The following is a 21,488-nucleotide window of genomic DNA, read 5'->3' as shown; positions in this document are numbered from 1 at the left end:
TTCTATTGTGAGCTACATTCCTTCCAACTTTTTCTGTGCAGATCTCTGAGGGACCAGAAGTGGCTGCTTAGAGAGGGCTAGAGGATGTGGATGGTGAGGAATACAAAGAATAATCAGAAATTATCTACTTAAGTTTGAGGTCACGGACATAGCGGAGCCATGAGATATGTAATGGAAAAAAAGGGATAGCCATATATGTGGGTAGGAGAGTTAACAAGCATGAAAATGGATGTAGAGCAGGAGGGATGTGAACATGGGAGAGAGGACAATGACAGCTGAGATGGAAATGAAACTGACTCAGAATGCAATGTCTCTCTGTGCAGAGGCTCATTGAGGAAAATAGGCCAGATTCAAGGCTTTCCCTTGTTTATGAATATTTAGTGTGACTAAAGGTTAGAAGGCCTTAAACGACCAAAGTGTAATGGCCACATGTGAGTTTTTGTGGTACAGGGAAAGTTACACAGAAATTAATTGCATAATTAAACATTGCATTTGCACTGCTACCAGAGTGTGCTGAAAATGGACTCAACTTGTCACTGGGCGATGTGGTTGGATGCGGCAGCCTGAAGCATTTTATTCATGTACCCTACCACCAAATCTGCCGCCAACGGTCTAGTAAAATTCATCCCAAAGCACAGCTTACAATTTACATGGGAAGAAGACTCAAACCCTAACAATCACCTCATGATGGAAAATAAATTGGTACCTTTAGTTTCTTTGAGGTATTTCTTTACCAGATTTTATCTGATTTTGGTATTTCAAATAACAATCTTGGCCAGATCTCAAAGTGTCCACTATGTGGAAGATTCCTGCATGGTGTCGGATTCATAGAGTCATAGAGATGTACAGCATGGAAACAACCCTTTGGTCCAACCTGTCCATGCCGACCAGATATCCCAACCCAATCTAGTCCCACCTGCCAGCACCTGGCCCATATCGCTCCAAACCCTTCCTATTCATATACCCATCCAAATACCTCTTAAATGTTGCAATTGTACCAGCCTCCACCACATCCTCTGGCGGCTCATTCCATACACGTACCACCCTCTGCGTGAAAATGTTGTCCCTCTTTTATATCTTTCCCCTCTCACCCTAAACCTATGCCCTCTAGTTCTGGAGTCCCTAACCCCAGGGAAAAGATTTTGTCTATTTATCCTATCCATGACCCTCATAATTTTGTATATATAAGGTCACCCCTCAGTCTCTGATGCTCCAGGGAAAACAGCCCCAGCCTGTTCAGCCTCTCCCTGTAGCTCAGATCCTCCAACCCTGGCAACATCCTTGTAAATCTTTTCTGAACCCTTTCAAGTTTCACAACATCTTTCCGATAGGAAGGAGACCAGAATTGCATGCAATATTCCAACAATGGTCTAACCAATGTCCTGTACAGCCACAACATGACTTCCCAACTCCTGTACTCAACACTCTGACCAATAAAGGAAAGCATTCCAAACGCCTTCTTCACTATCCTATCTACCTGCGACTCCACTTTCAAGGAGCTATGAACCTGCACTCCAAGGTCTCTTTGTTCAGCAACACTCTCTAGGACCTTACCATTTAGTGTATAAGTCCTGCTAATATTTGCTTTCCCAAAATGCAGTACCTCGCATTTATGTGAATTAAACTCCATCTGCCACTTCTCAGCCCATTGGCCCATCTGGTCCCGATCCTGTTGAAATCTGAGGTAACCCTCTTCACTGTCCACTACACCTCCAATTTTGGTGTCATCTGCAAACTTATGAACTGTACCTCTTATGCTCGCATCCAAATCATTTATGTAAATGACAACAAAGTAGAGGGCCCAGCACCGATCCTTGTGGCATTCCACTGGTCACAGGCCTCCAGTCTGAAAAACAACCCTCCACCACCCTCTGTCTTCTACCTCTTGAGCCAGTTCTGTATCCAAATGTCTAGTTCTCCTGTATTCCATGAGGTCTAATCTTACTAATCAGTCTCCCATAGGGAACCTTGTCGAACATCTTACTGAAGTCCATATAGATCACATCTACTGCTCTGCCCTCATCAATTTTCTTTGTTACTTCTTCAAAAAACTCAATCAAGTTTGTGAGACATGATTTCCCAAGCACAAAGCTATGTTGACTATCCCTATTCAGTCCTTGCCTTTCCAAATACATGTACATCCTGTCCCTCAGGATTCTCTCCAATAGCTTGCCCACCACCGAGGTCAGGCTCACCGGTGTATAGTTTCTGGCTTGTCTTTACCACCCTTCTTATACGGTGGCACCACGTTTGCCAACCTCCAGTCTTCCAGCACCTCACCTGTGACTATCGATGATACAAATATCTCAGCAAGAGGCCTAGCAATCACTTCTCTAGCTTCCCACAGAGTTCTCGGGTACACCTGATCAGGTCCTGGGGATTTATCCACTTTTAACCGTTTCAAGCCATCCAGCAGTTCCTCCTCTGTAATCTGGACATTTTGCAAGATGTCATCATCTATTTCTCTACAGTCTATATCTTCCATATCCTTTTCCACAGTAAATACTGATGCAAAATATTCATTTAATATCTCCTCCATTTTCCGTGGCTTCACACAAAGGCCACCTTGCTGAACTTTGAGGGGCCCTATTCTCTCCCTAGTTACCCTTTTGTCCTTTAATATATTTGTAAAAACCCTTTGGATTCTCCTTAATTCTATTTGCCAAAGCTATCTCATGTCCCCTTTTTGCCCTTCTGATTTCCCTCTTAAGTATACTCCTACTTTTTTTATACTCTTCTAAGGATTCACTCAATCTATCCTGTCTATACCTGACATATGCCTTCTTCTTTTTCTTAACCAAACCCTCAATTTCTTTAGTCATCCAGCATTCCCTATACCTATCAGCATTTCCTTTCACCCTGACAGGAATATACTTTCTCTGGATTCTTGTTATCTCATTTCTGAAGACTTCACATTTTCTAGCCGTCCCTTTACCTGTGAACGTCTGCCTCCAATCAGCTTTCAAAAGTTCTTGCCTAATACCATCAAAATTGGCCTTTCTCCAATTTAGAACTTCAACGTTCAGATCTGGTCTATCCTTTTCCATCACTATCTTAAAACGAATGGAATTATGGTCGCTGGCCCCGAAGTGCTCCCTCACTGACACCTCAGTCACCTGCCCTGCCTTATTTCCCAAGAGTAGGTCAGGTTTTACACCTTCTTTAGTAGGTGCATCCACATACTGAATCAGAAAATTGTCTACACTTAAGAAATTCCTCTCCATCTAAACCTTTAACACCATGGCAGTCCCAGCCGATGCTTGGAAAGTTAAAATCCCCTACCATAACTACCCTATTATTCTTACAGATAGCTGAGATCTCCTTACAAGTTTGTTTCTCAATTTCCCTCTGACTATTGGGGGGTCTATAATACAATCCCAATAAGGTGATCATCCCTTTCTTACTTCTCAGTTCCACCCAAATAACTTCCCTGGATGTATTTCTGTGAATATCCTGCCTCAGCACAGCTGTAATGCTATCCCTTATCAAAAATGCCACACCCCCTCCTCTCTTGCCTCCCTTTCTATCCTTCCTGTAGCATTTGTATCCTGGAACATTAAGCTGCCAGTCCTGCCCATCCCTGAGCCATGCTTCCGTAATTGCTATGATATCCCATTCCCATGTTCCTAACCATGCCCTGAGTTCATCTGCCTTCCCTGTTAGGCCCCTTGTATTGAAGTAAATGTAGTTTAATTTATTGGTCCTACCTTGTCCCTACCTGTCCTGACTGTTTGTTTGACTCACTTCTGTTCTCAGCAGTACCCATCTCAGTTCGATCTCTTTCCTCACTATCTCCCTGGGCCCCCCCCCCCACCTTATTAGTTTAAATCCTCCCAAGTAGTTTTAGCAAATTTCCCTGCCAGTATATTAGTCCCCTTCCAATTTAGGTGCAATCAGTCCTTCTTGTACAGGTCACTTCTACCCCAAAAGAGATTCCAATGATCCAAAAATGTGAATCCTTCTCCCAGACACCAGTTCCTCAACCATGCATTCATCTGCTCTATCCTCCTATTCCTGCCCTCACTAGCTTGTAACACTGGGAGTAATCCAGATATTACTACTCTCGAGGACCTCCTTTTTAAATTTCTGCCTAATTCTCTATAATCTCTCTTCAGAATCTCAAACTTTTCCCTTCTGATGTCGTTAGTCCCAATGTGGACAATGACCTCCTGCTGGCCCTTCTCCCCCTTGAGAACATTCTGCACCCTCTCTGAGATATCCTTGATCCTGGCACCAGGGAAACAACACACCATTCTGCCTTTTCTCTGCTGGCCACAGAAACATCTGTCTGTACCTCTGACTACAGAATCCCCTAACACAATTGATCTCTTGGAAGTCGACGTACCCCTTGTTGCATTAGAGCCAGTCTCAATACCAGAAACTTGGCTGTTCATGCTATGTTCCCCTGAGAATCCATCACCCACTATATTTTCCAAAACAGCATACCTGTTTGAAATGTGTATATTCACAAAAGACTCCTGCCCTAGGTGCCGACCTTGCTCACCATTCCTGGAGTTAACCCATCTATGTGACTGCATCTGAGACTTTCCCCCTTCCTATAACTGCCATCCATCACATACTGTTGCTGTTGCAAATTCCTCATCGTTTCTATCTGTCTCTACAACCGATCCACTCGATCTGATAAGGTTTGCATCCTTCAGCATTTATAGCAGATATAATCCGCAGTAACCCTTAAACTCCCACATCTGACAAGAAGTACATATCACTGCAAAGGCCATTTTTGCTCCTTCACAATCTACACACCCAGAAAGTAACACCATCTTATTCCTCTACAAACACTGCCCCAGGTTAAATTAATAGCTATGGCTTATATTTTAAGTTTAATCAAGAGACTTATCTCCAAAACATATAATCAAGAAAGTATCAACTATACTCACTACTGCAGCCTTTCTCTTGGACAGACTTAAAACAACAAATAACTTATCTGATTCTGTGCTGTGAACTTCACCCAACAGTTCCTCCAAGGTTAGTTGTGAATTTCATTGTTTGATAATTTTCCCAGATGCACTCCGATGTCCAGCGATACACGAATTCAACCAGCAAAGGCAGCAACTGTGCAGGTTCTCATTCTTTTGCTCGTTCGTTCTCTCTCTCTGTGTCTCTCTCTCTCTCTCTCCTGCACTGTCCTCACCATGTGGCTTCTGTTTGCTGTGTTCAGAACTCTTGCAAGTTGTTTTATTCATAACTTTTTGATCACATCCCTGATGATCCAAATCAAATGAATTCAATCCCAGGATAACTGAAAATATAATTGAAAGAATAGTTATTGGAATTGGCCACCTCTTTCCTGCCAGTTCTTTTCCTCCTGTTAAGGAAATTACTACCTTGGGCATCGTGTTATCTTGTATAGTAACCTTTTATGTGACACTTTATAGAGCACTTTTTGGAAATCCATATAAACCACATCATCTAGTTCCCCTTGTTCGTTCTACCCTCAAAAACCTCTAATATATTTGTAAACAAAAAAAATTCCCTCTCATTGAACCTTGTTCAGTCTGCCAATTGTCTTACGTTTTTCCAAGTGCTCTGCTATAATCTCCTTGAGAGATTTTTTATTTTTACTTGTGGGACATGGGCATCGCTGGCATGCCAACGTTTACTGGTCAGACCTAATTGCCCTTAAGAAGGTGATCGTGAGTTGCCTTCTTTAACCACTGCTGACCACATGCTGTAGGTTGTCCTACAATGCTCTCAGGGACATAATTTCAGGATTTTGACCTAGTGATAATAAAGGAATAGTGATATATTTCCAAGTCAGTATGGTGCGTGGGTTGGAGGGGAACTTGCAGGTGATGTTCTGCTCTCCTTGTCCTTTGTGATAGAACTGGGTGTGGGTTTGGAATGTTCTTCCTTATTGATCCTTGATGAATTTCTGCAGTGCATTTTGTGCATAGTATACACTGCTGCTATTGAGCGTCGGTGGTGGAGGGAGTGGATCCTTGTGGATATAGTGCCAATCAAGCGGGCTGCTTTGTTACTAGATGGTGCTAAGCTTCTTGAATGTTGCTGGAGCTGCATCCATCAGGCATATGTAGAGTATTACATCGCACACCTTACTTGTGCCTATGCCAGATAAACATTGGGTAGACATTTACCTAAGAGATAAAATACTCAACACAAAATTCCTAGCCTCTGACCTGTACCTGTATATATAGAATTTATATGGCTAGCCCAGTTGAATTTCTGGTCAATGTTAGTCTTCATGATGGTAATGCATTGAACACCAAGGGTTGATAGAACAAATAACGATACAGCACAGGAATGGGCGCTTTGGTCCATGATGTTGTGCTGAACATGACGCCAAATTAAACCCATCCCCTCTGCCTGCCCTTAGTACATATCCCTCCATCCCTTGCATATTCACCTGCTTATGTAAAAGTCAATTAAATGCATCTATCATATCTGTCTCCACCCTCACCCTTGGCAGCATGTTCCAGACTCCTATCACTCTCTGTCTAAAGAACTTGCTCCTTACATCTCCTTTGAACCTTTCCCCTCTCATCTTAAATGCAGTATTACACATTTCAACTCTGGGCAAAAGATTCTGAACATCAACCCTATATGTGCATCTCATAATTTTATAGACATCTATCAACTCTCCCCTCAGTATCCAGCACTCCAGAGAAAACAACTTGAGTCTACCTAGCCTCTCCTTATAGTTCATACCCTCTAACCAAGGCAGCATCCTGTTAAATGCCTTCTGCACCTTCTCCAAAGCCTCCACATCTTTCCTGTAATGTGGTAGATGATCAAGAGCAGACAGTTTGGGCACTAATTGGCTGGGCTGGATTTGTTTGCTTTTTGTGTACAGGAGATTCCGAGGGCAATTTTGTACATTGTCAAGTACATTCCAATGTTGTAGCTGTACTAGAACAGCTTTGCCGGGGGTGTGGCTAGTTATGTAGCAGAAGTTTTCAGTGTTTTTGCTGGAATTTTGTCTAAGCCCATATTTACAGTAGTCAGTGTCTTCAGCCTTTTCTTTATATAATCATGGAGTGAATCAAATTGATTGAAGACTGGTATCTGTGGTTCATAGAAACACCGAAGGAGACCGAGATGGCACATCTGGCAGAAGGTGCTTGCAAATACTTCAGCCTTCTCTTTTGCACTGATATATTGGTTACCTCCATCATTGGAGATCGATATGGAGCTCCTAGTTCTGTTAATTGTTTAACTGTCCTCTATCATGTGGCAGACTACAGTGCTTAAATCTGATATGTTCTAAATGTAATTGGTTTGAAATTTCCAGTTCGCTTTTGTTGTGAAAATAGAGCAATTTGTGATATTGTATACATTCCTTCCATGTGTATATCACTGCACTGCCACCTCCAGTGGGGCAGGACATACTCTCAGAATCATTCTTCACAGACAACATCAGGCTGTTGCTTGACTAGTCCAAGAGACAGCTCTCCCAATTTTGGCACGAGCTCATAAATGTTTGTAAGGTGGACGTTGCAGGGTCGATAAGACTGGGATTGGTGTTATCACATCTGGTGCTCAGGTTGATGTTGAGTGGTCTGTCTGATTTTATATTTCTTTGCACTTGACAGCAGTTTTGATACACTTAATTGATAGGCCATTTAATAGGGTAGCTAACCACATTGCACAGGTTAAATTTTGCATTTTAAGTATGCAATACTTTATCATCCAAATATGGAAGTGATGAACTACAAGCAACGCCAAAGTTCCATCACATATTGGGCGATAACAATCACAGCTGACCTACATGGGAAGGTGGTAAGTAACCAACATATCATGAAGAGGGAGGAAAAGTCATTTGGAGAATAACTAGTTACTTCACTCTAATCATTAGGAGATTTCAGTTCACAAGGTTGCCCTTTGTATCAGCCTTCACCACTTCCTCTGGCAACTCATTTCATACACGCACCACCCTCTATGTGAAAATGTTGCCCCTTCAGTCCCTTTTAAATCTTTCCCTTCTTTCTTTGAAATTATGCCCTTTAGATTTGTACTCCCCTATCCTGAGGAAAAGACATTGTCTATTAACCCTATGCATTCCCGTCATGATTTTATAAACCTTTATTAGGTAACCTCTCACCTTCTGACACTCCAGGGAAAATAGCTTGAACAATTTTGTTTCATTCGAAGTAAAGGCCTCTCTCTTCGCTTTGTTTCTAACCTTTCTAGCCTACTCCCTCTGATAGCTCTGTGCTTTCTAATTCTGGCTTCTTCCTGCCCCAATGTTCAGCACTCTAGCATTTCCAGTGGTGCCTTCAGCTGCCAGGGCCCTAAGCTCTGGAATTCCCTCCTTTTAAATGTCTTAGTCTCTTTCCCTCTCCTTCCATAAGGTGTTTCCTAAAATGTACCTCAGTAACCAGACTTAGGGCATCCAACTAAATATTGCCTTAGACTCTGTGTTGAGTATTGTTTGATAATGTTCCTGTGAAGCACCTGAGATGCTTTACTACATTAAAAATGTTAGGTAATTTTAAGTTGTGTCAATTCACACCATTCATTTCTCTGACTGTGAATGATCGTGTTTCAATATTTTGTCTTACTTAATGACATCTCTGAAATGATCATGCCTTGCAAACACTTCTGTCAAAGGGTCTTCTTTTCACTGATGCTTCCGAGACTATTACCTGTTATCTTTTCTATTCCGTTATCCATCCTTTGTTCTCTAAGGCATTCTGGGATTTTCTTCTACTCGATTTGAAAAGTTGCATTGACCCGTGGTTTTATTATGTTAGATTTAGCCTTTTTTTTTCTTCTTTTCAGATATGCCATCAGCTGCCTGGTCTCAGCACCTAATAAGTATTATTCAAATTTTGAAGATGAATAAAGAAGTCAGACGGTGAGTTTTTGGCTTTGCCATAAAATTATTTTCAGCAAATGAGATCTTTAAAAACCTTAAGTCACAGGATCAGAAATTAGGCTATTCAACCCATCAAATCTGCTCTGCCGTTTGATCACAACTAATAGGTTTTTCAACCCCAATTTTCTACTTTCTTCTCGTAACCCTTGACCCCCTTGGCAATCAAGAACTTATCTATCTCTGTTTTAAATATACCCAATGACCTGGCTGCCACAGAAGACTGTGGCAATGAATTCCACAGATTCACCATTCTCTGGCTAATCATTTTTGAAACAGTTTCTAGCTTTGAATTGGCTGAAAAGATCTTTATTCTCTGTGATCATTTATCTTGTGCCAATTGTTACCTTTGTTGTAATAATACATTGGTGTTTATGGGTTGTGTTTGCTTCATTAAAAAGACACTTCTTTCATCTTTCACTTAGCTGTGACATCTGAATTACTTCAGGCAGTGATTTAAGACCTTAACGTAAATGTTTTTTTCTCAATTTTTTTTGGTGTTTTCCTGGAAAATGTATTGTGAAATGTTATTGTATCGTAGCGTCTGATATTTTTAACTGTATGATTCACCCTTCACTGGTGTTACGAGCAATGTGAGCAATTATTGCTGAAACCCTACTCCCTTTCTGCTCTCTATAATCAGTGTTTTTAAAAATGTGTGTTTCTTAACTTATGAGTGCAGACAATTCGAATAACCAGCACATTCACACCAAAAATCTAACCTATGCCACTCATTCACGTAGTCTCTCAAGCGTATGTAATTGAGGAAAACAGAGTTAAAGTTTTATAAATTGTAAACAAAAGATTAATTTGTAATTTATGTGCTTGGCTTGTCATGGAAAACACATAGTGCAGACAGGCCCTGATGAGGAAGCTATTTATACTCCTAAAGTGTAGTGGGTGAAATCCATATCAAACTTATAAAATGTTGGACTTTGCAAGTTGTTAAGTTAGTTCCTTTTAGTTTTGTTGGCAGGAGGTTAGTTTTCTGTACTGGTGGGTTTGAGCAGAAGCGGACTTGGAAACCTGATGATGTTGCATTGTCCAGGCATTAAAGCAAATGTGTAACTGCCCTTTCTCCTATTTCAGTATTTATTGACAAACAACATTTCAAGATCTGGCCGGTGAAGCTAGAACTAGAGGGCACAGTCTCAAAATATAGGGGAGCAGATTTAGGACTGAATTGAGGAGGAACTTCTTCACCCAAAGGGTTGTGAATCTGTGGAATTCTCTGCCTATTTACCAGTTGAGGCTTTGAAAGTTTTTAAGGCAAAGGTAGCTTTTTGAACAGTAAGGGATTAAGGGTATTGGTGAGCAGGCAGATAAGTGGAGCTGAGTCCATGAAAAGATCAGCCACGATCTTATTGAATGGCAGAGCAGGCTCGATGGGCCAGATGGCCTACTCTTGCTCCTAGATCTTATGTGAGATTAAAAGGTATCCCAACATGGATAGCTTATCATGAGATTTTTCACTGCTGTTTTTCCCAAAAATTACTGGTCTAAGCTAATTAGCCATTGTTGTCTGCAGAAAATCTGCCCTGAGAGTTTGAGGCAATCACTATCTTGGTTTCAGAATGAAGCAGTCAAGTCAGGAAATACCTTTTTTGGACAGTTTCAGGAAAGGACAGTGACAACCTCGAGCCTGAAGTATGTCCTTTTGCATTACTGTGCCAGTTTTTGAAGCCACAGACTGAATCCAATGGCCTTCTGTAGCCATCTTTTGCAGTGTTCTAATGTTGGTTTTTTTTATGTATAAAGGGTCTGTTCTTGAAAATTCCACTGAGTGCAGTTTATGCTTTAGAAGTTGTGTACATGGCTATCCCTTTTCTGGACATAAGTCAAAATGTGGAAGCTTTAGAGAGGTTGCAGAGGAGATTTACCAGGATGCTGCCTGGACTGGAGGGCATGCCTAATGATGAAAGGTTGAGGGAGATGGGGCTTTTCTAACTGGAGCAAAGAAAGATGAGAGGTGACTTAATAGAGGTGTATAAGATGATGAGAGGCATAGATAGAGTGGATAGCCAGTGACTTTTCTCCGCAGGGTGCAAGTGGCTATCACAAGGGGACATAATTTTAAGGTGATTGGAGGAATGTTTAGGGGAGATGTCAGAGGGTGGGTTCTTTACACTAAGTGGTGGGTACGTGGAATAAGCAGTGGTAATAAGCTACTCTTGGATAGACACATGGATGATAGTAAAATGAAGGGTTTGTAAGTTAGTCTGATCTTAAAGTAGATTAAAAGTTCAGCACACCAGTAAGGCCAAAGGGCCTATACTGTGCTGGACTGTTCCATGTTCTATAGATCTCAGTACAATATGTGTAAAGGTACATGCCATTTCTCACTAGGGTAGCACTCAAAATCAAGCCCTGCTACTCCCAAAGTTATCATAAAAGTTAAAGACATTTAGAGTTTCCAGGCCTTAGATAGCTGCTGCTTTATCCTGAGATGATGATACCAAATTGAAGCTCTCCAACGAGGGAAAACAGTCTTTCAGCATTTAACTTGTTAGGCCTTGCAGGAATTTTAAGTATCAATGAAACTGGGTTTCATTCTTATAAGGGTGTATTTAAGGGCAATATTAATGCCAGGTAGACTGTTGAAATGTCTGACAATTAACCAGCCGCCTTTTCATTGAAACCATAACATCTCATGCCAGAAGTGAGATTTCAGAAAATTATGATTTTAGTTTCTATACTTCTCTTGAAAAGAATACTAGTTTTGTGACTTTGGCCTTCTTTCATCTGCCTGGTAGTCAAGCTTTCACAGTTAAAGAAAAGCAAAAATATGTCACAGAGTCTTGTTTCTTCTGAACTAAATTAACTTGAAATGTATAGTACTTAGATAAACCGAAGTACAAAATTGTAACTTAGACTATAATCATTTATTATATGCTGGCATGATGTCACATGTAATAGTAGATATGCAGGTGGATCATAATTTGCTTTAGGAACATATACTTTGTTCTTAAAACTCTAAAGAACAGTGGGCAGCACGGTGGCACGGTGGTTAGCACTGCTGCCTCACAGCACCAGAGATCCGGTTTCAATTCCCGACTCAGGCGACTGTCTGTGTGGAGTTTGCACATTCTCCCCGTGTCTGCGTGGGTTTCCTCTGGGTGCTCTGGTTTCCTCCCACAATCTAAAAATGTGCAGGTTAGGTGAATTGGCCATGCTAAATTGCCCATAGTATTAGGTGAAGGGGTAAAGATAGGCGTATGGGTAGGTTGCGCTTCAGCGGGTTGGTGTGGACTTGTTGGGCCAAAGGGCCTGTTTCCACACTGCAAGTAATCTAATCTAAAATATAGAACTTGTATTCAATTTATCCACAACCCTATCATCCTCAGAATCAATCAAATGAACCTTTTAAGGCAAGAATATCCCCCCTTAGCTAAGTGTGAAACAGTACTGGTTATTCCAGGTGCAGTGCCACCAAAGAACTCTTGAATGGTAATCCCCTTGCCATATAGGCCAATGTATCATCTTTCTTCATAAATACTTGCTGTACCTGTACGTTATGTTTCATGACCAAAGGCACCCAATTGCTTCTCAATGGTAACATTTAGGCATTTCTTATCATTTAAAACATTTTGTTTTCTATCATTTAAATTAAATTAAGCATTTCCCCTCAAATTCAAGATCTTTTTGTCCATCATTTAAACTGTATATATCTCTTTGCAGGTTCTTCTTGAACATTAGACTCAGAGTCATAGCAATGTACAGCATGGACAACAGACCTTTCTGTCCAACTCGTCCATACAGACCAGATAGCTTAAATTAATCTTGTTCCATTTGCCAGCATACAGCCCATATTCCTCTAAACCTTTCCTATTTATATATCTATCCAGATGCCTTTTAAATGTTGTAATTGTACCAAGCTCCATCACTTCCTCTGGCAATTCATTCCATACATGCACCAGCCTCTGAGTGAAAACATTGTTCCTTAGATCCCTTCTAAATCTTTCCCCTCTCACCTTAAACCTCTGCCCTCTAGTTTTGGACTCCCCTACCCTGGGGAAAAGAACACAGTATTCCAAAGTGGCCTGACCAATGTCTTGTATAGCCACAACATGACATCCCACCTCCTTCCCTCAATGCATTCACCAATAAAGGCAAGTATAGCAAATGCCTTCTGCACTTTTAGGTAACTATAAACCTACACTCCAAGGTCTCTTTTGTTCAGCACACTTTCCAGGACTGTACCATGAAGTGGATAAGTCCTGCCCTGATTTGCCTTCCCAAAATGTAGCATCTCCCATTTATTTAGATGAAGCTCCATCCACCACTCTTCGGCCCATCTGATCAAGGTTCCATTGTATTCTGAGGTGGCCTTCCTTGCTGTCCATTATACTACTAATTTTGGTGTCGTTTGCAAACCTAATAACCATACCTCCTATATTCCCATCCAAATCATTTATGTAAATGACAAAAAGCAATGGTCCTAGCACCGATCCTTGTGGCACACTGTTGATTATAGGCTTTCAGAGTGAAAAGCAATTCTCCACCACCACCCTCCGTCTCCTACATTCAAGTCAATTTTGTATCCAGATGGCTAGTTCATTCTATTTCATGTGATCTAACCTTGTTAACCAGTCTACCATCCGGAATCTTGTCAAAAGTATTACTGAAATCCATTATAGATGTCCACTGCTCTGCCTTCATCAATCCTCTTCGTCACACCTTCAAGAAACTGTTAATCAATTAAGTTAGTGAGACAGAGTATCCCACACTCAAAGCCATGTTGACCATCCCTAATCCCAAATATATGTAAATCCTGACTCTCCGAATCCCCTCTAACAACTTGCCCAGTACTGATGTCAGGCTCACTGGTCCAATGCTCCTTGGCATTTTCTTACCACCTTTCTTAAATAATAGCTCCATATTAGCCAACCTCCAGTCTTCCAGCATCTCACCCATGGTTATTGATGATACAAATTCTGGAATAGCAGTTTTATATTTGGAAGATCAAAATCACTGCATCGCCTCTTTCTCTCTCTCTCTCTCTGAAGCCATCCTTTTTTCAAAAGAAATCATAGGTGTGTTCAAGGGAACTTGTCAGGATTTAATCCCATTAATATTTCTAGTACATTTTTATTAACCTCACTCACTTAGTTTTGACCTTAAAAAGGAGTCTTTTTCCAGGAAGGTGAAATGGTGTAATATTTGATCTAATTGGTATAAATCGGATTTCAATTCTTTATTTTGTAAACTTTAAACTTTTCTGACTTGTTTTGCAGAACTTCTGCTAATGTATTTGAGAACTGGTTTTTACTGGTTCACTTTGGAGACTGGATCAATGTTGCTCTACAGCAGTTGATGATGACAGATGCCATCTCAGAGATGCTGCTTTGGCTTTTGCTGTTCTACTACAAGCCACATATGGAAACCAAACAAGAGAGTGATTTAATGGTGGGTTTCTATCATATAATAGATCTAACTGATGATTTCTACTATTTTCCATTTTGCTTTCTTCTTCCCATCTCTTTCCTACTTCTGGGATTTAGAAGAATGGTTGCAGTTGCAATCACTGAGATTCCTAAACCCTGCATCCAAATCTACTAACATAATTATCAAGAGCAAATTTGTTCATGGCCTGAATCCTCCAATAAGTGAGAGCCAACTGAAGGAAAGATTAGATTAGGTGCCCTAGGTTCCCTGATTAGATCTTGTTTGACTACCTCAGCGAAAATGATCTTCCAAGTGTAAAGCTAAGTATCATGATGTGGTGTCCTTCAATTTCGAAATGTTTTCTGATCAGCTTTTCTTTAAACAAAAGCACTGTTACTAAGATTAAAAGGGAGAGCCTGATGTGCAGAAGAAATCGACTAAGGGAAAGCAACCTGTATTTCAGTTACTTGTTAAGGGAGTAGATTGGGGTTGCTGCCCCAGGTGCTGGAATGTCCCATACACACCTACCTAAGGGTTCTTGTGGTGCAGTACCGCTGAGAAAGGAGGCCTAGGTTCAATTCCAGTTTTCTCCAGAGGTGTGTTTTAATTTCTCTAAATACATTGATTAAAACATCTACTCTCAGGAACTCCTTCAGCAGTGTCCTTGGCTGAGATAACTGGCTACCAACAACCACAGCCAACCTTCTCTGTTCTGGGTATGCAATCTTCTCCCACCCCTAACCCCCAATTCCCAATGAATTCAGTTCTGCCAGAGCTCTTTGATGCTATACTCAAGTTAATTGCTAACTTAATGTCAAGGGCAGTTAGTCTCCCATCACCTCTGGAGTTAAGCTCTTTTGTTCATTTGGACCAAGTCTGCAATTAGATCTAGGGTTGAGTGGCTGTGATGTAACCTCAACTAAGCAATAATTAGTAGGTTGTTCCTTGAAATAAGCACCACTCTATAACAATGATAACATTTTCTATCACAATTATCGAGAGTAGACTGATGGAATGATAATTGGCTGGATTAGATCGTCCTGTGCACAAAAAGCAAGACTATACTTGGGGAAATATTGCACATTATTGGGAGATTTTGGTCCTGTGACTGCACTGGAATGGTTTGGTTCAGGGTGCATTTATCATTGCGATAGGGTTAGGGTTCAGCTGTTTCTTGATATCAGTGGTACCTTATGCCATCATGCCTAAGGGGCTTGAAATATGTTGATGCAATCGATTTGAACTAAGGGTTTTGGAGTTTGATTAGTTTAATACTGTTCACTTTTTAAACTAGTTATTTCTGCTCTTGCACCTAAATGATAAATACTGAAAATAATTAAATATTTCTTCTATTTTACTATTACTATGATGATTTTTTTTCATTGGACAAAACCGTACAATACAATGTTTTTATTTCTTTCATGAATTAATTTTATGGTTCCTCAGTACCTTCCACTCCTGATGTCTTTATATTCTCCCTTATGCTATCTGCTGCTGTATCTCCTTTTCCAGTCCTTCAATTTCTTTCTTGAATCTTTATTCAGCCATGGTAACTCATTAGTGTTTAGCTGTTCTTGTTATTTTTGCAGAGTGGTTCTGCATTCTGTTGAACACTATTTTAAATATTGTTCATTTCATTTCACCAAATTCTAACCCCAGCTGCTCAAAGTCAGCTTTTCTGTATTGCATTAACCTAGCCTTTATTACATTTATAGTCACTATTTCCTGGATGTTTCTCTGCTGATTCATTCACTATTTCATCTCAATATGTTTCCTTGCACTTTTTTATATAACAGATTAGGAAACACCCTTCTACACATTGTAAGAATACCATCCCCTCATCCTTTTTACCACAAAATACACTGGGTATACGAGATAGGTAACTAATTATTTTAATGAATTGGGTAACTGTAAAGTAGTACAAGATGTGCAGGATAGGAATAATACAAATTTGATATCATATGTTTACAAATTCAGAATTTGAGGTGTCAGTGAAGGACTAACGAAATAACATGAAAGTATGAAGTTATGATTGCATAGATTACACTTTCAGTAAAGGAGTGGTGAAACAAGTGTTGTTGCCAAAAGAACAAAACGATCTTGATAATTTCCATCTTTGTCACCTCCATTAAATTCAAGACCAATTTTTTTCACAAACGCTTTTGTGTCTCATTGGCTGAAATGAGGAGGGCATGGTATTTTTGCTTACCAACTGAGGAAAGTTTTGACTTGATGTTAGATGGGTCATCCCATAGTATGGAGGTGACTGTGAAATTGAGAAGTGGAAATGGGCATATATTTGGAACCAAGTCCTTTGACCAGAAGATACCACTGGGATGTCCAGCAATTGGAATAGGGACTCTTACTGAAAAGGGCCTGAAATTGATGGGAGTATGGAAATGGAAGCTGTTGATGGAGATTTGTTGGTTGTAGTTGGGATGGTAAAAAGTGGAATAACGCAAGCTGAAAGGGCTGGACAGGAGACAGACAGGAGAGAAGAACATTTTATTGTAGGAAATACATTTCATCCTGAAGCATCCATTAATATCAACATCTCTAATTAGGTGATATTAACAAAATCAGACTAGCCACTTCTTGTTCGCTTTAGATTTTATTCGTTTTCATCTAAATACATCATTCATTGAAATACAAATTGTATAACACTTCTGGGAAGTCAGTATTCTTACAGAATACTTATTTTTAGAAAGTAGTGGTAGCAGATTTAATACTGATAATTCACATATTTCTTGAGTTGAAGGTCAAATTGTATTGTGATAGAATTTGTTCAGATACTTGGCTGTAATGTCTAAGTGAACTGAAGCAGCTCTCAGCTTTTACAACATACGTGCTGACCACAACTGCTCAGAGACTGTCTCCATCTCCTTCCATTACGAAAGAATAGACTCTTCCCAGATTAACTATACAGGGTGCAGCCAGAGCAGAATAGTTTGGTTTTCCATTTCACCTGTGTCATAGTCCACCTTTCCCTCCAGGCATTATACGTTCACGTAGATATGTGTATCTAAATTGTGAAAGGTCCTTTAATAAATTAAAACAGCCCATAGTGCAATACAGCTATAAATGTACTTTTGACATAGTCACTGTTAGAGCACATGTAATTTTGTGTCATCTTTTTTCATTGACTATTATCAGTTTTCTTAAATACGTCTCACAGGAAAATGTGAAATCTGTGTACAATCAAATAAAGATTTTAATCAACAAGACAACTGTGAATTTCAAGGAAGTGCAGACTGCATTGGTCACTGGGAATCTTTCCACAGAAAAATGTCACTTCAATGACCTGATCGGTCACCTCTTTCTGAGCTTTTTGTTATTTTCACCTGGTGGCCAGAGAATAGCAAAGGAATCTGTGCAACTTGTAAGTATGTGAAGTTGTTTTGTTTATTGTTTGTGATTACTAACATACTAATTAAGAATAAATTTCTCATATACTAATTAAGGATAAATTGTTCTTTTCAGTTTACTGGGTTTAATTATTTTTAAAATTTTGATCATGAGATGTGGCAGTTACTGGCTAGGCCAATATTTATTGTCCATGTAGGCAGAAGTCACAGGTATACCTGATATGGAAGGAAATCTGCCATCCTTAGCTTAAGGGACGTGGGGGATTGCAGATGGTTTCTTTATTGACAATTGATGATTGATCAATAATCACAGTTAGGATGGCTTTTTATTCCGGAGACATTAGCACTGCTTCATCATCTCCAACCCTATAAATCATTATTATCCTTTTTAGTATGTAAGTGTACACTTTTCCATTCTTATGTAATAAAAGCTTTTTTAAAATAAAAATAAGTTCTAAAAAGTTCTAGCTTGTAGTTTTGCCAATCTCTAAGGAAACACTCTCTCTAAATGTTTCACATATTCAGAATCATGATTCTGTATTAACCACAAATTAGTGTTTCAGATGAAATGTGTGCAGAAAACTCCTTGCTACTATGCAGTATGAATTTTATATTACTGCCATTTTGAACTTAATCAGAGAACTGCAAATTAAAGTTTGTGAATTATGCTCTTTCAAATAATGTCAAAAATCAGACACGAATTAACATTGCAATGAACATGCAGCCACGAAACCCTCAAGCATAGTCTGGAATATAAAATCAGTAATAAACTGGCTTGAAATTTAATGGCATGATCGCCAATCTGAGTAAGCAGTTTAATGTTTCCTCGTGCCTTCATTTTGCCATAAATTTGGAGACTGTTGATTTCTCTTGCTAACACAAATTTGTTGAAAATGTGCACATGCTGCAGGAACAAAGAGTTTAACCTGCAACAGCAATCAACAATTTCTTAAAAAAAAGTGATGGCCTGGATTTTCTGAAGGCCAGATAATTATGTATGAAGCATAATAAGACTTGTGGAGAGGGACCCTGTGGGATCCTAGATTTCACTCTGATGCTTGGAAACTTTCAAAAGTAACCATATAAATCAGAGAACGTGGAGGGTTTCGATGAAATTAAGGAAATAGTTACTCAAGAAAGGTTATTCAGAAGTCAGACTGTGGAATTAATAACTCTTCAACGTATCCCATATTTACTTCCCCTTTTCCCAGTTACAGCAATACAGTTGACTATTAACTGCCCTCTGGAAAGCATAACAAGCTGTTCAAGGGCCATTCGGGCAAGTCAACAAATATGTGCTTTAGTGATAATTCAGAACAAAACTTCAATTAACTATAAAAATTATTTTTGATTTTTTTTTTCTATTTTAATATTGTGTATTCAGGAACTTCCAACTTGTGTGTATTTTGCACTACCAATACTCAAATGTTTTGTGTCATAGTTCACATCAATTGGAACTGCCACTGGTGGAATTTCAGAAATGCTGGCTGCTACTGCACACAGACTAAAGAACAAAAGGTGTGGAGCATCACAAGATGACAAGGTGCAGAGCACTATTGAACTCCTGCAGCAACAGTTACATGAAATTCAGTCTGAGAATATGTGCTATATTTATTGAATTTAGTTAGTTTCCAGTTTGATATGTTTGTTCAGATTTTCAACCAACTATATGTATTAATATACAACTTTATTGTATCACTTTGAAAAACTTCTGGGCTAAATTGATCATAAACATTATGTTGGTCTTGTTCTAATCAAGAAACGCACTCCTAAATCTGGTAGAGTTTGATTTTGTGTAAAGCTAGGAACAGCACTATGTTCTTGCACAAAACAAAAATCTAAAATGTTTGTATGGAATGAAATGTAACAAATAGAAAACTTTGTATCAGTGGAAGATTTTATTTCTTGACTGAAGCTCTTTTGGTGTTTTTCGTGCAATTGAATGCAAGATGTATTAACAATTTTGTTTTTACAATGCAGTAACGTACAAGAGAGCTCTTGAAACTCTGCTTCTTTAAAAGGAGACATCTGCTTTCACATTCCTAGTGTCTGACACAGCCTGGCTTGAATAAACTGCAGATATTTTTACTGCCATTTCACAAAGCTTGACATTTACTTTGTACACTTAAAGGCAACATGGGGTCATATACTAATGCTTTTCACCTATTACTTATGCTTAACTGAGTAAAGCATTTACATACACTTTTAAATGGGTTTTAAATGGATTAGAGATGAGTCTAATTTCCTGCTGAATGGCATCACTAAATTCTAGAGTTATAAACAAAATATAATCATAAAGAAAAATATTCCACTGAAAGCTATAATTGTCCATGTATATACTGAGTTGCAAATGTACTGGCTTTTGAGAAAATTGCAAAAGAAATTGAATGGTTGAGCAGTTTCACTTTAGCCTATGTTATTGAAAGCAACTACAGTAGGAAAGAATGCTATCTAGATTTTGGTACAGCTTACTTTAAAGAAGCAAGACAGAAACTGATGCCATCAAACTGTAAAACTACAAATGTGTAAAATGTCATTTAGCACAAAGGAGGAAGTAAGAGCTAACGACAATAAGAAGAGAGATAATAAAGTTTCTCAGAAGTGTATACAGGATACAAAATAAAACACAACAAAATAGACAAAAACACATCCCTCCCCATGCTCTCAGATCCAGTGCAGATCAGCTACAATTCGAAGTCTCCATCTGCTTCAAGAAAACCACCATCATCCTAGTACCAAAGAAAACATGTGCAAAATGCTTCAATGACTACCACCTGGTGGCTCAGACCTCCATAATTATGAAATGCTTTGAGAGGCAAGTCATGGCTCACATCAACTCTAGCCTCCCAGCCTACCTTGATCCCTTGCAACATGCCTACCGATGCAACAGGTCCACAACAGACACCAATTCCCTAGTCCTACATTCGACCCTGGAACATCTAGAGAATTAGGATACCTATGTCAGGCATCTACTTATCGACTACTGTAGTTCACCATCAATACTATAATCCCAACTAAACTGATCTTCAAACTCTGATACCTAAATTTTGGCTCTACATTCTGCAACTGGGTCCTCAGCTTCCTGACCCACAACCTTCATTAGTGAACATAGGCAACAGCATCTCCTCCACTATAATCCTGAACACCAGTGCCCCACCACGATTCATGCTCAGTGAATTCCTTGTACACTCATGCCTGAATAGCCAAATTTCGTCCAAACGCCATCTACAGCTTCACTGATGACACCACCATTGTAGGTCAGAGACATTGTAAAGATGAGACAGAATACAGGAAGTAGATAGAATGCTGGTATAGTAGTGCAAAGATAACGATCTGTCCCTCATGGTCAGCAAAACTAAAGAACTGATCACTGGCTTCAGGAAGAAAGGAGAAGGACACACTCCTATCTACATCAATGCAGCTGAGGTGGAGAGTGTCAAAAGCATCAAGGTTCTAGGAGTGACTATAACCAACAATCTGCCCTGATCCTCCCACATAGATGCGCTAGTCACCTCTTCTTCCTCAGGAGGCTTAGGAAATTCGGCCTGTCCATAAGGACCCTCACTAACTGTTACTGATGCACCACAGAATGTATCTGGGTGCATCATGGCTTGGTATGACAACTGCTCTGTCCAGGACCATAAGAAACTATAGAAAGTTGTGAACACAATCCAGACCATCATGCAAACCAACCTCCCATCCATAAAACTCCACCTACACTTCTCATTGCTGCAGAAAGGCAGCTATCATCATCAATGACCCCATACGGCCCAGTTAAACTCTGTTCTAACTTCTTTCATCAGGCAGAAGATACAGAAGCTCGAACACATGTACCAACAGGTTCAAGAACAGCTTCTTCCCCACTGTTATCAGACTGCTGAATG

The 21,488-nt window shown here is 39.7% G+C and overlaps 1 protein-coding gene across 1 annotated transcript in view; it reads left to right on the top strand.

Annotated features, from left to right (window-relative positions):
• Positions 1-19,693, top strand: part of fancc (FA complementation group C) — a 202,756-nt gene extending 183,063 nt beyond the window's left edge. Inside the window, exons 12-15 of the mRNA XM_060845285.1 lie at positions 8,761-8,836; positions 14,089-14,260; positions 17,415-17,618; positions 19,046-19,693. Coding sequence (XP_060701268.1) covers positions 8,761-8,836; positions 14,089-14,260; positions 17,415-17,618; positions 19,046-19,222 — 629 coding nt within the window. The 3' untranslated portion in view covers positions 19,223-19,693. The remainder of the gene's footprint in view (positions 1-8,760; positions 8,837-14,088; positions 14,261-17,414; positions 17,619-19,045) is intronic.
• The last annotated feature ends 1,795 nt before the right edge of the window (positions 19,694-21,488 follow it).

Source organism: Hemiscyllium ocellatum, chromosome 2 (genome assembly GCF_020745735.1).
Source record: "Hemiscyllium ocellatum isolate sHemOce1 chromosome 2, sHemOce1.pat.X.cur, whole genome shotgun sequence".
In the NCBI taxonomy this organism is placed as follows: Eukaryota; Metazoa; Chordata; class Chondrichthyes; order Orectolobiformes; family Hemiscylliidae; genus Hemiscyllium; species Hemiscyllium ocellatum.
This window is presented reverse-complemented; position numbering and strand designations above follow the sequence as displayed.